The following is a 13,350-nucleotide window of genomic DNA, read 5'->3' as shown; positions in this document are numbered from 1 at the left end:
CTGGCAGCCCCAGCCGCCCCAGCCTCACGCTCTCTGATCCACCAAACCTCAGCAACCTGGAGGAGTTCCCTCCCGTAGGCTCGGTTCCCCCCGGCCCTACAGGGTGAGACTCGGCTCTCATGCAGGAGATGGGTACCACGAAGGCTCTGGGGGAGTCAGTCATTCGGGCTCGGCGCTCCGCAGTGGAGCGCGAGGATGGGGAGAAGGCTGGGGGTGATGGTGAGGGTTTTTGTGGGGGGTTTTTTTGCAAGAGCTCTAGCTGTTGCGGTTGTGGAGGGGAGATGTTTGAAGATAGGAATTTGAGAAAAACCTGTGGCTACTCAGCAGGACGAAGCCTTCTCGCAGGATCAACCCAACTCCGGTGAGCGAAGAGCGGTCACTCTCCAAGCCCAAGACCTGCTTCACCTCACCCCCCATCAGCTGTGTCCCCAATTCCCAACCCTCAGCCCTGGACACTAGCCCTTGGGGCCTTGGCCTTCCCCCAGGGTGCAGAAGTCTGCAAGAGGAGCGGGAGATGCTCAGGAAGGAGCGGTATGGCCTGGCCGCTCCTGGGGATGTCGGCTTCCTCGCTATGGGGCATCTTCAGGGGTTTTCCCTGAAATTGATTTCCCTCTTGGGGACTCTGGGTTTGTCTCCTGGGCTATTGGTATCTTCTCTGGAGGGACCTGAGCGTGGCCGTGGCAGGGGAGCTAAGCTGACTGCTCATGAAATTTCTTTATTCCCATAGCTCTAAGCAGCTGCAGCAGTCACCTACCCCCACCTGTCCCACCCCAGAACTGGGGTCGCCCCTCCCCAGCCGGGCAGGAAGCCTCACAGATGAACCTGCAGACCCTGCCAGAGTGTCTTCCCGCCAGCGCCTGGAGCTGGTAGCCCTTGTTTACTCCTCGTGCATTGCTGGTGAGTGAGAGCAGAGGGAGCTGGAGTGGAGATACTTGTAGAACTGCTGGGTAAGAGAATTGGTAAGGCACCTGGAACTGAACCTTGGCTCCGAATCGTGCCCCATACCATGGGATTTCTTTTTGTATCTATCTAGAGAACCTCGTACCAAACCTCTTCTTGGAGCTTTTCTTCGTCTTTCAGCTGCTCACTGCCCGGAGGATGGTGACTGCTAAGAACAGTGACCCTGAACTAAGTCCAGGTGTCCTAGGTCAGTGAGCAAAGCCTCCTTTTGAGACGTGGGGTCTAGAAACAAGACCGTTCTTAACTGACAGTTTGGTACTGTCCTTCTAGATTCCCTGGAAAGCCCACTGTTCCAAAGCATCCACGATTGTGTCTTCTTTGCAGTGCAGGTTTTGGAGTGTCACTTTCAGTGAGTTTCCCTGGCTGAGGCGTTTGGGCCTCATTCTTATCATCTGCTTAGCTCTCTGGCTGCTTGGGACCTATACTGGTGCTTAACACGGGAGCAGTGGCCCTGGACCTTCTCCTACCTGTAATCCTTCATTTTGTGTTAAGGCTATATGAGTGTAGTACCTAAAAGAATGAGATGGGGCCAGGTGCGGTGGCTCATGCCTGCATTGTCACCACTTTGAGAGGCTGAGGCAGGACAGTCACTTAAGCCCAGGAGTTTGAGACCAGCCTGGGCAACATTACAAAAATCCTATCTCTACAAAAAAAAAAAAAAAAAAAAAAAAAAATGTGGTGGAGTGCACCTATGATCCCAGCTACTTAGGAGGCTGTGGTGGGAGGATCACCTGAGCCTGGAAGGTCCAGGCTGTAGTGAGATCACGCCACTGCAGCCCAGCCTGGGTGACAGAGACCCCTATCTCAAAAAAAAAAAAAAAAATGGACCCCTGTGGCCCTGGCCGCTGAGCTTTGGGTTTCTGGGTAATGTACGCGTCCTGTTGTCTTGGTCCCTGCTCTGTAAAGTCTCATATCCTCCCCTTTACTTCCATTGTCTTTGATCCTTGACCCATGACCTTGCAGGACGTATCTGGGCTTGCCTACTTGCACCATGCCTTAGAGATCCTCTGTGTGGTGTGCAGGTGCTTGCTTCCTACTGGCAGTCTGTGTTCCTGTCTCAGTCATAGGTGCTCTTGTCCCTGCAGGGTTCTTTCCAACCTGGACAAAGGGACCTTGAAGCTGCTGGCTGAGAATGAGCGGCTGCTGTGCTTCTCACCAGCTCTGCAAGGCCGCCTTCGAGCTGCCTATGAGGGCAGTGTTGCCAAGGTAGTGACCCCAACTTAGATGCCCACTAGCTTGGACCTAACCCTGCCTAGCTTTCATAAATTCAGGCAACCCTGCTGACGACACTTAAGTGTAATGTGAGCTAACTCTGGGCAAGAATAAGAGGGAGAAGTGTTCTCAGCATGACCCTGCGGTTCCTAATGTTCCTGCTGTATTTTAGGTCTCTCTGGCAATGCCTCCTTCTACTCAAGCTGTCTCCTTTCAGCCAGAGACTGACAATCGTGCCAACTTCTCCAGTGACCGAGCCTTTCATACTTTTAAAAAACAGAGGTGATAAGAAAAGGGACTTTTGGGGGAGGGAATGAGATGACAGTTTTCTGGAAGAGGCAGCTGTTACAGGTTTCATAGAAATTAGGAGTTTGGCACTAACAGGTGGTGGGTTAGTTCTCCCAGCTCCTGCCTGCTGGCCATCATAGGGATGACCTGGCTTCATTCTCGTGTGTGCCTGTGAACCCCGGAACTCAGCCAGCCGTCTCACAGGTGTATGGCCTTAGTCTCGGGGTTCTCCGGCAAGAATGTGCCAGGATGAACCGTCACTGCCCACAGAAGTCCGTGAAGCCTGCAGTGTGCTGCTGTCTGTAGCACTACTGTCATCACGTAGAGAGCTCTGGGGAAATTTAAAAAGGGCTGCGGCCGGGCGGGCACGGTGGCTCCTGCCTGTGATCCCAGCACTTTGGGAGGCCGAGACAGGGGGATCACCTGAGGTCGGGAGTTCTTGACCAGCCTGGCCAACGTGGTGAAACTCCGTCTCTACTCAAAATACAAAAGTTAGCCAGGCGTGGTGGCGGGCACTTGTAATCCCAGCTACTCCAGAGGCTGAGACAGGAGAATCGCTTGAACCCAGGGGGCGGAGGTTGCAGTGAGCCGAGATCACGTCATTGCACTCCAGCCTGGGTGACAAGAGCAAGACTCCCATCTCCAAAAAAAAAAAAGATGGTGGGTGGGCTGTGGATAGTTCTGTCCTCAGTTCTTCCAGGCATGGGAAGGCACTGGTGGGAGTGAGTGCCTCGGCTGATCAGGCGTTCTTATGCGTCAGGGATGTGTTTTATGAGGTGCTGCGAGAGTGGGAAGATCACCATGAGGAGCCTGGCTGGGATTTTGAGAAGGGCTTGGGCAGCAGAATCAGGTAGGTGCTCAGACCTTGTCTTGTGCCTGGCAATGAGTAGCTCAGTACTGGTCGGTGGCAGGAGGGATGGAGGAGGGAAGGCTTTTCCCCTGCTCCTTCCAGCCATTAGCTGTTTTCTTCTATCCTCCAAAATCTCTTTAGTTATTGATAACTCTGCCTCTACTCGAAAGGGATGTCTCTCCAGCTCCTTCCACTCACAGGTGTCTCATCCTTGTTCTATAGTGGCAGTTGCTTAGAAAGTCCAAAGCTCTTACCCCAGGCTGCTTGAGGTTTTTTTGGCCCAAGTCACTGGTTAGATACATCCAGCCTCCATCTTCTCCATCCTCTAGTTTGGGCAAGTCTGGTCACTGTGTAGGTAGATGCCTGGGCTCAGAACGCGAACCTCAGTCCAGTCACATTGCTCATGAAGCTCGCCGCCTGTCAGTGTGGCTGAAGACAGGAGGGTGGCATGATTTCTCGTTTGGTTAAGTGCACCTCTAGCCTCAGAGGACCTTGGTGCTGAGGGAGTGTCCCTTGCCTTCAGTGTCCCTGTGCAGTCAGGTTCTGGCTGAGGTCTGCTCAAGTCCCTGGTAAAGGGCTGGGAAGTCCAGGGGTTCGCTGCTTCTCTCAGATCTTTCTCCCTCTCCCACCTCTCCACACCCTTCATTCCCGCCTTCTATTCCTCAGGGCCATGATGGGCCAGCTCTCTGCAGCCTGCAGCCACAGCCACTTTGTTCGGCTTTTCCAAAAACAACTACTCCAGGTAACAGCCCCAGCAAGAGACTAATCCACATTAAACAGCAGGTATCATAGGCAGCCACGTAACGGCTGCACTTTAGGATAGGGCGGACAGCCTGGCAGGTCCTGGGCTGGAATTTGAACAAGAGTTCTACTCCTTGCGGAGTGGCTGAAGCTCGAGTGGCCAAAGAAAAGCCAGGGCACTCTCTTTGACATGTCCTGGGCCCTGCACCTCCCCCAGCCTGCTGCTGCCTTCCCTTTGATTTGTGCTGTGGTAAAGAGCCCAGGCTTAGTAAGTAATCAAGCTTTGTTTCAGATCCTAGCTCTAGTGACCCTAGGCACATGCTTAACCTTGGAGTTTGTTTCTTCACCTGTGAAACAATACTGTAATTCACACCTCAGAAAATCTAAAGCGCTTGACACAGTTGGCATTCCTTAAATGTTCATTACTTCTTATTTTTTGTTCAGTCCCTCCCTCCCACTTACTGATTATTTCTCTTCTTCCTGTTCTGCCCCAGATGTGTCAGAGCCCTGGTGGTGCTGGGGGCACCGTCTTGGGCGAGGCCCCAGATGTGTTGAGTATGCTGGGAGCTGACAAGCTGGGGCGGTTATGGCGCCTACAGGAACGGCTTATGGCTCCTCAGAGCAGTGGGGGGCCCTGCCCACCCCCCACCTTCCCAGGCTGTCAAGGCTTCTTTAGGGACTTCATCCTTAGTGCCAGCAGGTAGGCTCCGCTGTGTCTTGCAGGGAATGGGGCAAAGGCCAGGAAAGGTTTGGCTTCCCAAAAGGGTAAATAGTTCTCCAGTCTCCTTTGCCTGGAGATAGGCTCCTTCCAGCTCGTACTTGCTGGCTTCATTGCACTTCTCATTCTGTCACCCATGTGGGTGATTTCGTTGCTCCTGGGCCTCCCTGTCTGGCTGCTCCCTTCCCTCTGGAGTGCCCCTTCTAGATTCTGGCTCTTCCTGTGCCTTTTCCAGTGCTTATGCCCCCCCCCCCTTCTTCTCAGCTTCCAGTTTAACCAGCATCTCATGGACAGTCTGAGCTTGAAGATCCAGGAGCTCAATGGCCTGGCCTTGCCCCAGCATGAGCCCAGTGATGAAGACGGGGAGTCAGATGTAGACTGGCAGGTCTGAAAACAGAACAAGGGAAATCATGGGGTCTGACCCAGGAGGGAAGGGAGTATGTTCAAGAAGAACTTTGTAACAGACCGAGAATTGTTCTGGAAGCCTCACGCTTGGACCTTTTATTTCCCTTGATTCCATGCAGGGTGAGCGGAGGCAGTTTGCTGTGGTGCTTCTTAGCCTGAGACTTTTGGCTAAATTCCTGGGCTTTGTGGCTTTCCTGCCATACCGGGGGCCTGAACCTCCCCCGACTGGTGAGCTTCAGGACTCCATTCTGGCCCTCAGGAGCCAGGTGAATGAGCGGGGGATTCTGGTGAGGAGGGAGCAGGGAGGACTAGCCAGGCACTGAAGCTGACTGGTTTCCTTGGTTATTCTGGAAACCAGGCAGGTTAGAGGGCACCTCCCAGCCCTTCCTAGGGACCCACCCCCTGACTGAGCTCTGGCCCTTCCAGGTCCCTCCGGTCCTGGATGTGCGGACTCTGCTGCAGCGAGGGCTGCAGGCCCGCCGGGCGGTGCTCACCGTGCCCTGGCTGGTGGAGTTTCTCTCCTTTGCTGACCATGTTGTTCCCTTGCTGGAGTATTACCGGGACATCTTCATTCTCCTGCTGCGCCTGCACCGGTGAGCGGAACAAGGCTAAGGCTTGACGAAAGGATTCGGGAGTCAGGGGACATTGGTCAAGCCTGCTATTAATAAAGAGGGTCGAGCAGTCTGCATGTGTGTGTGGTGCCCCGGCCATAACTGAGCCCTGGGAGAGGCAGGATTGGCTCCCTTGAGGTGGATGGTGGGAAAGATGGTGGGAAATCCTCTGCACTTTCATTGGCCTCATGCTGTTCCCGAGGTGGCCCCACCGAGAGACAGTCCCCATGCAGGAGGGGGCGCTGGGGGGATCCTGCTTGCCGACTGGCCCCAGTCCCTTTCAGTTCTGCTTTTGCGAGCCAGCCTCCAGTGACAGCGTTTGCCTCCTCCGTTCCCTTCCCCTTTCTGCTCAATCCTGTGTACTGCCCACTGATGTTTCAGGAGCTTGGTGTTGTCGCAGGAGAGTGAGGGGAAGATGTGTTTCCTGAACAAGCTGCTGCTACTTGCTGCCCTGGGCTGGCTTTTCCAGGTGGGCAGAGTGAGGGTCCAGGTTGGGGAGTGGGCAAATGTCTGAGTACGAATGAGGCAAGGGCTGGAAGACAAAGGTTCAGGAAAGGCCTGGTGATTCCCGTCGTCTCAGAGGCGGCTGCTTTGAAGCTGGCGCCTACACCCTGGGACCATGCAGGAGGTGCGGTGGGGTGGGTGGGGGTCTCTGAAGTTGACCCGAGTTGTGACTGTCTTCCTGTCTTGCCAGATTCCCACAGTCCCTGAGGACTTGTTCTTTCTGGAAGAGGGTCCCTCAGATGCCTTTGAGGTGGACACAGTAGCCCCAGAGCATGGCTTGGTGAGTGCTGGGGTCCAGCCAGAGCCATGGAAAACTCAGGAATAAAGAAAGTGGGCTGCGTGGGGAGGCCCGGCCAGGGGCAGATGTAACCCTTGTAAACACCCTGCCAACTGCCTGTTTCCTGGGCGCGCTTGGGGAGGGGCAGCCTGCCAACCCCAGCCTGTTCTCCCCAGGACGCCGCGCCTGTGGTGGACCAGCAGCTGCTCTACACCTGCTGCCCCTACATCGGTAAGCACCCATCTCCCTGCACGGCCCCTGGTCTGCCCCCTCCATGAGCACCCAGAAGGCCCCCACTGGCCCAGCTCCCTCGAATATTGCTCCATTCATAGTCATTCCTGGGTGTCTGACCCTCTTGACTCCACAAATCAATTCCGATACTTGGGGAGAGGGTGCTGGAACTGAGAACTCGGACTTACTGACGCAGGGGAGCTCCGGAAACTGCTGGCGCTGTGGGTGTCAGGCAGCAGTGGACGGAGTGGGGGCTTCATGAGGAAAATCACCCCTACCACGACCACCGGCCTGGGAGCCCAGCCTTCCCGGACCAGCCAGGGGCTGCAGGTAAGGGCAGGGGGGAGACAGCCACGGGGGAAAGTGGGGAGGGGGGGGGAGGTCGGGGGAAGCCTTGCTGCCTCTCCCTTCTCCCGCCAGGCGCGGCTTGCCCACGCCTTCTTCCACAACCAGCCACCCTCCCTGCGCCGGACTGTAGAGTTTGTGGCAGAGAGAATTGGATCAAACTGTGTCAAACATATCAAGTAAGAGTGGGTTAAGGATCCTGGTCTCATCGCCTACCATTTTTTCCCCTCCTTTTTCCTCAGTTGCTAAGCTGAGGAGGTCAGCCAGAGGGCGGGTGTGGGGCTGAAGTGGCGGACACATTTTGAAGGAAATTCCCATAAATTTGCAGCCCCTTTCCCATTAACCCTCCAACCACCCCCACCTTGCTGTCCCTGCTGCAGGGCTACACTGGTGGCAGATCTGGTGCGCCAGGCAGAGTCACTTCTCCAAGAGCAGCTGGTGACCCAGGGAGAGGAAGGGGGAGACCCAGCCCAACTGTTGGAGATCTTGTGTTCCCAGCTGTGCCCCCACGGGGCCCAGGCATTGGCCCTGGGGCGGGAGTAAGCAGCGCTGGTCCATTTGATCCACTCTCCTCTTGGCTTTCTCCGTCCTTTCTTTCCGCTTTCACACTTACTCTTTTTTCCCTTTCTTCTCTCCATGCCTCCTTTTTTCTTCTCGCCGCCCCCATCCTGTATAAGCCCTGCACTGGCTGTAGGCCTTTTGTGGCACAAAATCCAAACCTAAGTTTGGGAATGTGTGTGACGCTGTGGGGCTGGCAGTAGGGCTTCTCTTCTTTCTGGCACCTGGGGTGGGGCGGAAGGGCAAACGGTGCCTCCTTCCAAGGTACAGCCTCCCAGACCAGATGCTTGGTGCACTCTGGGCATTTACTTCTACAGCCAGGCTAAAATACCCAGAGACCACTGACCCCATCTGTCTCCTTTTAGGTTCTGTCAAAGGAAGAGCCCTGGGGCTGTGCGGGCGCTGCTTCCAGAGGAGACCCCGGCAGCTGTACGTGGGAGGGAGGCCTGCAGCTAGCAGGCCAGGCGGTTGTGGGCGAGGTGCACGGAGTAGTTGTGTACACACACAGCTGTGTGAGGCTGGTGGTGGGGGCAGGGTCGGTGCCCGACTCTGGCATCCCTTGCTGCACCCAGCCCTCCCCTAGCCCCTGACTCTAGTTCTGCTTCGCAGGTTCTGAGCAGTGCAGAGAACATTGCTGTGGGGCTTGCAACAGAGAAAGCCTGTGCTTGGCTATCAGCCAATATCACAGGTAAGGTCCAGGAGAGGGGAATGGCTGAATCAAGTGCTTAAAAAGTGGACTGGCAGAGTCGGAGGCGTTCTGGGGGAGATGGGGCTGAGAGCCAGTAGGAAACAACAAAAGGCGTGGGTCAGCATGGCAAGCCTGTGCAAGGGCCCTTCTGTCGTGATTCCTTTCCCATTCTCCCTCTGGCCCGCAGCACTCATCAGGAGGGAGGTGAAAGCAGCAGTGAGTCGCACACTTCGAGCCCAGGGTCCTGAACCTGCTGCCCGGGGGGAGCGGAGGGGCTGCTCCCGCGCCTGTGAGCACCATGCTCCCCTCCCCTCCCACCTCATCTCCGAGATCAAAGTACACGGCTACCCTACTCCCTTTGGCTTCCCTGCTCCCTCTCCCTGCTGTTCTCACATCAGCTCCAGGACTTTTATGTAGAAGCTGTCTGTGCTGTCCAGCTAGTCCCCGTTTCACTCATTACTCAATGGGGTTAGGTAGAGCAGAGCTGAATTGAATGGTTTTCCTAATTGTCACTCTGACTTTTTAATCATCCAAAAGGGGAAAAGGGCAGATAAGACATTTTTGACTAAATGCTTATTATGCAGATGGCAATGAGAGTGGGGTGGTGAATGGTTTGATAGCAAATGAGTCTCTAGGAAGCAGTCACCCCAGTATTTGGAGACAATTTTAGAAATGTTCTATGCGAGAGGTGATGCTCGTTTAGTTATAGGCAGTAAGAATAAACCATTGGTTCTCCTAACTTGATTTTAAAATTCAAGGACTGTCTAAAGCAGGAGTCAACAAACAGCCCATGGACTGAAGCGAGCCTGCCCCTTGTTTTGTGGGTGAAGTTTTAGTGGAATGCAGCCGTATTCATTGGTGTGCGAGCTGTCTGTGGCTGCTTTTGTGCAACTACTGAACAGCAGAGTTGCATACCTGGGACAGAGACTTTATGGCCTGCAAAGCCTAAAATATTTACCGTCTGGTTCTGGTCTAGGGTATGATCTAGGAATAGCGATTGGAATAGGGACTAAGGTGCAATGACTGAAAATGGAGATTATGTAGGAGGGAGAGGAAGAGGCTTAGTGGCCATTTGATACTGGTTGTCAATATGCAGAGGATTTCTGCATTGAAAACTCAGCTCTCCAGAGAAGACGAACAGAGAGGCTTCAGAGACAGAAGATACTAAGACGGTATCTGATAGGCCAGTTTCCTTACATGCTTCAAGAATAAGATGCCCTATGGGAGTTGGTTAGCTACAGTTTGGTCCCAAGTTGAGTGACGTTTCCCATGCTGTGGCACCCTGCTGTCAGCTGACCTCCTCCATCTGTTCCCTCTTTTGTTGTCCACGTGGTGCTTCCCCTGGCTGTGCTGTCCTGCCCGAGTCCCAGGCCTAGGGGCAACTTGGCTTCACTCACCATACCCTGGGGCCCTATTCTGCCTCTCCCCACTGGCCGATCCCTGTCCCAAGCCCAATTCTCTGGCATTCTGGTCCCCAGCGCAGGGTAATGTCTTCCCCTGCTCTCCACAGGACGTGCTCTCCTTGGCCGTGGGGCCACGGGACCCTGACGAGGGAGTTTCCCCAGAGCATCTGGAACAGCTCCTAGGCCAGCTGGGCCAGACACTGCGGTGCCGCCAGGTAGGCCGTGGCATCTGCCACTCAAGGGCTGCTTTTTTCTTTGTCCTTGTGTGAGACCTGATAACCAGAGCCACACTGGCTTAGGGCTGGTTCCCGCAGCAGTAAGCGTGGTGATACCTATGTTCTCTTTCCCCTGCCCACTGCAGTTCCTGTGCCCGCCTGCTGAGCAGCATCTGGCAAAGTGCTCTGTGGACTTAGCTTCCCTCCTCGGTATGGCTCCTTTCCATCAAATCCCTCTCTTGCCCGATCCCCCAGATCTCAGGGTTGGGTACAAGCAAGATTAGAAACAGAGCCCGCTTCTGTCCCCATCTTTTTTTTGAGAGACGGAATCTTGCTCTGTTGCCCAGGCTGGAGTGCAGTGGCACAATCTCGGCTCACTGCAACCTCTGCCTCCCGGGTTCCAGCAATTCTGCCTCGGCCTCCCAAGTAACTGGGACTACAGGTGCCCACCACTATGCCCGGCTAATTTTTGTATTTTTAGTAGAGATGGGGGTTTCACTGTGTTGGCCAGGCTGGTCTCGAACCCCTGACCTCGTGATCGGCCTGCCTCAGCCTCCCAAAGTGTTGGGATTACAGGCGTGAGCCACCGCGCCCGCCCTGCCCCCATCTCTTAAAGCTTGGCTTTCCTCTCTTTCCACAGTTGCAGATCAAATTCCCATCCTAGGTCCCCCGGCACAGTACAGGCTGGAGAGAGGGCAGGCTCGAAGGCTTCTGCATATGCTGCTTTCCTTGTGGAAGGAAGACTTTCAGGGGCCAGTTCCGCTGCAGCTGCTGCTGAGCCCAAGAAATGTGGGGCTTTTGGCAGACACAAGGCCCAGGGAGGTGAGTCAGACAGAAGGAGGAAGCATCTCAGCCCTCTGCAGTCACACTCTGAACATGCACCACCCTTGCCTCCAACTATGAGCTGCTCTGCTTTATTTATTTCCCTCTTCTGTTCCACACAGAAATGGACTCCATTTATCCATCTCAAGTCTCTTCCCAGCAGCTCTGTCCTTTGAGATCTCAATGTGTGTCATCAGGGTCACTGTGCCATCCCCCTAGCTACCCTGACCTTCTCGGTGTGTTTTGCAGTGGGACTTGCTGCTATTCTTGCTCCGGGAGCTGGTGGAGAAGGGTCTGATGGGAAGGATGGAGATAGAGGCCTGCCTAGGCAGCCTCCACCAGGCCCAGTGGCCAGGGGTAAGGAGTCTCCTGTCTTATGTGTAGAGAGAACAGGTATTTACATATCCCATCTGTCCTGAAAGGAAGCAAGTGATGGGGCCAAACTACTTAGTTTTTTGTCAAGAATGTTCAGGGCCACCCTGAAATTGTCCCGATTTGAGTAGCTGTTATATGAGGGACTGTGTTAGTGGGAAGACGGAAGGAAGGCAGTCATTTGGAAAGCAGCTCAGCCCACTATGTGGGTTTTTTAAATCAGAATAACCTGGATGTTAATCTCAGCTAGTAAATTTTTTTTAATTTGGGGCAAAATAATTCATCTTTTAATGGGACCAATAATTTCAAGATGGAAGTAGATGCACTCAGTAGTACTCAAAAACTGGTAAAGCCTGTGCCTCCCCCATCAGGGTTCGCTCCCTGCCATAACTTCAGCCTCCCAGAGTACTAACAAGTACTAACAATGGACAAGGTTTCATGTCCATTTCAGTGTGGAGGGCAGTTGAGAAAAAATAAAGGATGAGCCATTGAGAATTACATGCTGCCTTTTTCCTCATCTTTCTGCGTATTCCAGGACTTTGCTGAAGAATTAGCAACACTGTCTAACCTGTTTCTAGCTGAGCCCCACCTGCCAGAACCCCAGCTAAGAGCTTGTGAGTTGGTGCAGCCAAACCGGGGCACTGTGCTGGCCCAGAGCTAGGGCTGAGAAGTGGCCCTGCCTGGGGCATCTCACCAGAACCCTGGACCCCCACCTCACGAGGAGGCCGAAGTGCCCACTGCGGACCCTCACTGGTGGGGAGTAGCCGGGTCTACAGTCAGACTTCCTGCTCTGTGAAAGGAGGATGTCGCTGCCTGGCATCCCACCACACGAATCCTAGGAGGAGGAGAGTTGGCCTGATTCGGGATTATGGCAGAAAAGCCGAGATGACAGTCCTGAAGTAGAAGAGGTGGTGTTTATCTCTTGGATACTAAATGAAATGAGGTGTGTGTGGGCTTGTCAACAGAATTCAAGCCTCATTTGCTATCCCAGCAGCTCTTAAAACTTTGTGGTTTTGAAACTCGTGACAGAGGCAAATGACTTCTGCTTAACTTACGAAGAAAACAATACACATCTTGGGAGTCAACATTTTCTTATCACCAGGAGCTGGACTGCCATCTCCTTAAAAATGCCTAACACAGGCCAGGTGTGGTGGCTCATGCCTGTAATCCCAGCACTTTGAAAGGCCTGAGGTAGGCGGATCGCTTGAGATCAGGAATTCAAGACCAGCCTGTAATCCCAGGAATTTGAGAGGCCTGAGGTAGTTAGTTCGAATCGCTTGAGGTCAGGAATTGAGACCAGCCTGGCCAACATGGCGAAACTCCATCTCTACTAAAAATGCAAAAATTGGTTGGGCGTGGTGGTGTGTGCCTGTAGTCCCAGCTACCCGGGAGGCTGAGGCACGAGACTTGCTTGAACCTGGAGGCAGAGGTTGCAGTGAGCCGAGATGGCCCCACTGCACTCCAGTCTGGGTGACAGAGCAAGATTGTCAAAAAAAAAAAAAAAAAAGAAAGCCTAACAACAGATAAGGTAGGACTCAACCAACTGAAACCTGACTTCCCCTACCCCGTACCTTCAGCCCCTGTGCAGGTAGTAACTCTTGAGACCTCTTTCTCTGACCAGGGACCAAGCACAGGGCATTTAGAACTTTTTTAAATAAACTGGTTTTCTTTAACAAGGGCTTGATGTCTAGTCATTTTCACCTGTCTTTTAAACCCTTTAGAAGGCTGCAGAGTCTCAGGTGGGCTTTAGGTGGAGCGCTGTAATTATGGCTTTGCTGTGTCCATCACAAAGTGAGCTACCTTGCCTCTTAGAAATGCCTGTATATTCCACTCTAGAGAGCTAGTCTCTGGCAGCAATATCAATTTATTGTCAGTGCTACTGACTTCTCCTGTGTAACTCTATTTGTGGGAGAAAGGGTTAGGATAATGTAGTTTCCACACACACGATATTCCCTAGTGAACCACATGGTGGGGCAGTGTTGTTATGCTTGTTCAGGCCGGGGTGTTTGATTTGGCTTGGAGTTTCTCACAGCAAAGGCATTGCTTCTTGATTACAGCAGTATTGAGCTCTGTAACTGAGCCATTGATTTTGACAGGTTCACACCTGTAATCCCAGTGCTTTGGGAGGCTGAGAGGATTGCTCGAGTCCA

The 13,350-nt window shown here is 53.7% G+C and overlaps 1 protein-coding gene across 1 annotated transcript in view; it reads left to right on the top strand.

The window, feature by feature from the left end:
* Positions 1–12,537, top strand: part of CDAN1 (codanin 1) — an 18,657-nt gene extending 6,120 nt beyond the window's left edge. The window contains exons 3-30 of the mRNA XM_011941204.1: positions 8–103; positions 328–531; positions 728–897; positions 1,034–1,147; positions 1,231–1,309; positions 2,046–2,166; positions 2,345–2,454; positions 3,221–3,310; positions 3,977–4,052; positions 4,546–4,751; positions 5,034–5,154; positions 5,294–5,440; positions 5,601–5,767; positions 6,167–6,254; positions 6,480–6,569; positions 6,743–6,797; positions 6,994–7,127; positions 7,218–7,321; positions 7,523–7,681; positions 8,066–8,129; positions 8,310–8,388; positions 8,576–8,724; positions 9,899–10,006; positions 10,153–10,216; positions 10,647–10,828; positions 11,078–11,185; positions 11,736–12,429; positions 12,502–12,537. Of these exons, the coding sequence (XP_011796594.1) occupies positions 8–103; positions 328–531; positions 728–897; positions 1,034–1,147; positions 1,231–1,309; positions 2,046–2,166; positions 2,345–2,454; positions 3,221–3,310; positions 3,977–4,052; positions 4,546–4,751; positions 5,034–5,154; positions 5,294–5,440; positions 5,601–5,767; positions 6,167–6,254; positions 6,480–6,569; positions 6,743–6,797; positions 6,994–7,127; positions 7,218–7,321; positions 7,523–7,681; positions 8,066–8,129; positions 8,310–8,388; positions 8,576–8,724; positions 9,899–10,006; positions 10,153–10,216; positions 10,647–10,828; positions 11,078–11,185; positions 11,736–11,861 (3,211 nt within the window). The 3' untranslated portion in view covers positions 11,862–12,429; positions 12,502–12,537. The remainder of the gene's footprint in view (positions 1–7; positions 104–327; positions 532–727; positions 898–1,033; positions 1,148–1,230; positions 1,310–2,045; positions 2,167–2,344; positions 2,455–3,220; positions 3,311–3,976; positions 4,053–4,545; positions 4,752–5,033; positions 5,155–5,293; positions 5,441–5,600; positions 5,768–6,166; positions 6,255–6,479; positions 6,570–6,742; positions 6,798–6,993; positions 7,128–7,217; positions 7,322–7,522; positions 7,682–8,065; positions 8,130–8,309; positions 8,389–8,575; positions 8,725–9,898; positions 10,007–10,152; positions 10,217–10,646; positions 10,829–11,077; positions 11,186–11,735; positions 12,430–12,501) is intronic.
* The last annotated feature ends 813 nt before the right edge of the window (positions 12,538–13,350 follow it).

The sequence above is a fragment of the Colobus angolensis genome, unplaced genomic scaffold, assembly GCF_000951035.1.
Source record: "Colobus angolensis palliatus isolate OR3802 unplaced genomic scaffold, Cang.pa_1.0 Scaffold199, whole genome shotgun sequence".
NCBI lineage: Eukaryota > Metazoa > Chordata > Mammalia > Primates > Cercopithecidae > Colobus > Colobus angolensis.
This window is presented reverse-complemented; position numbering and strand designations above follow the sequence as displayed.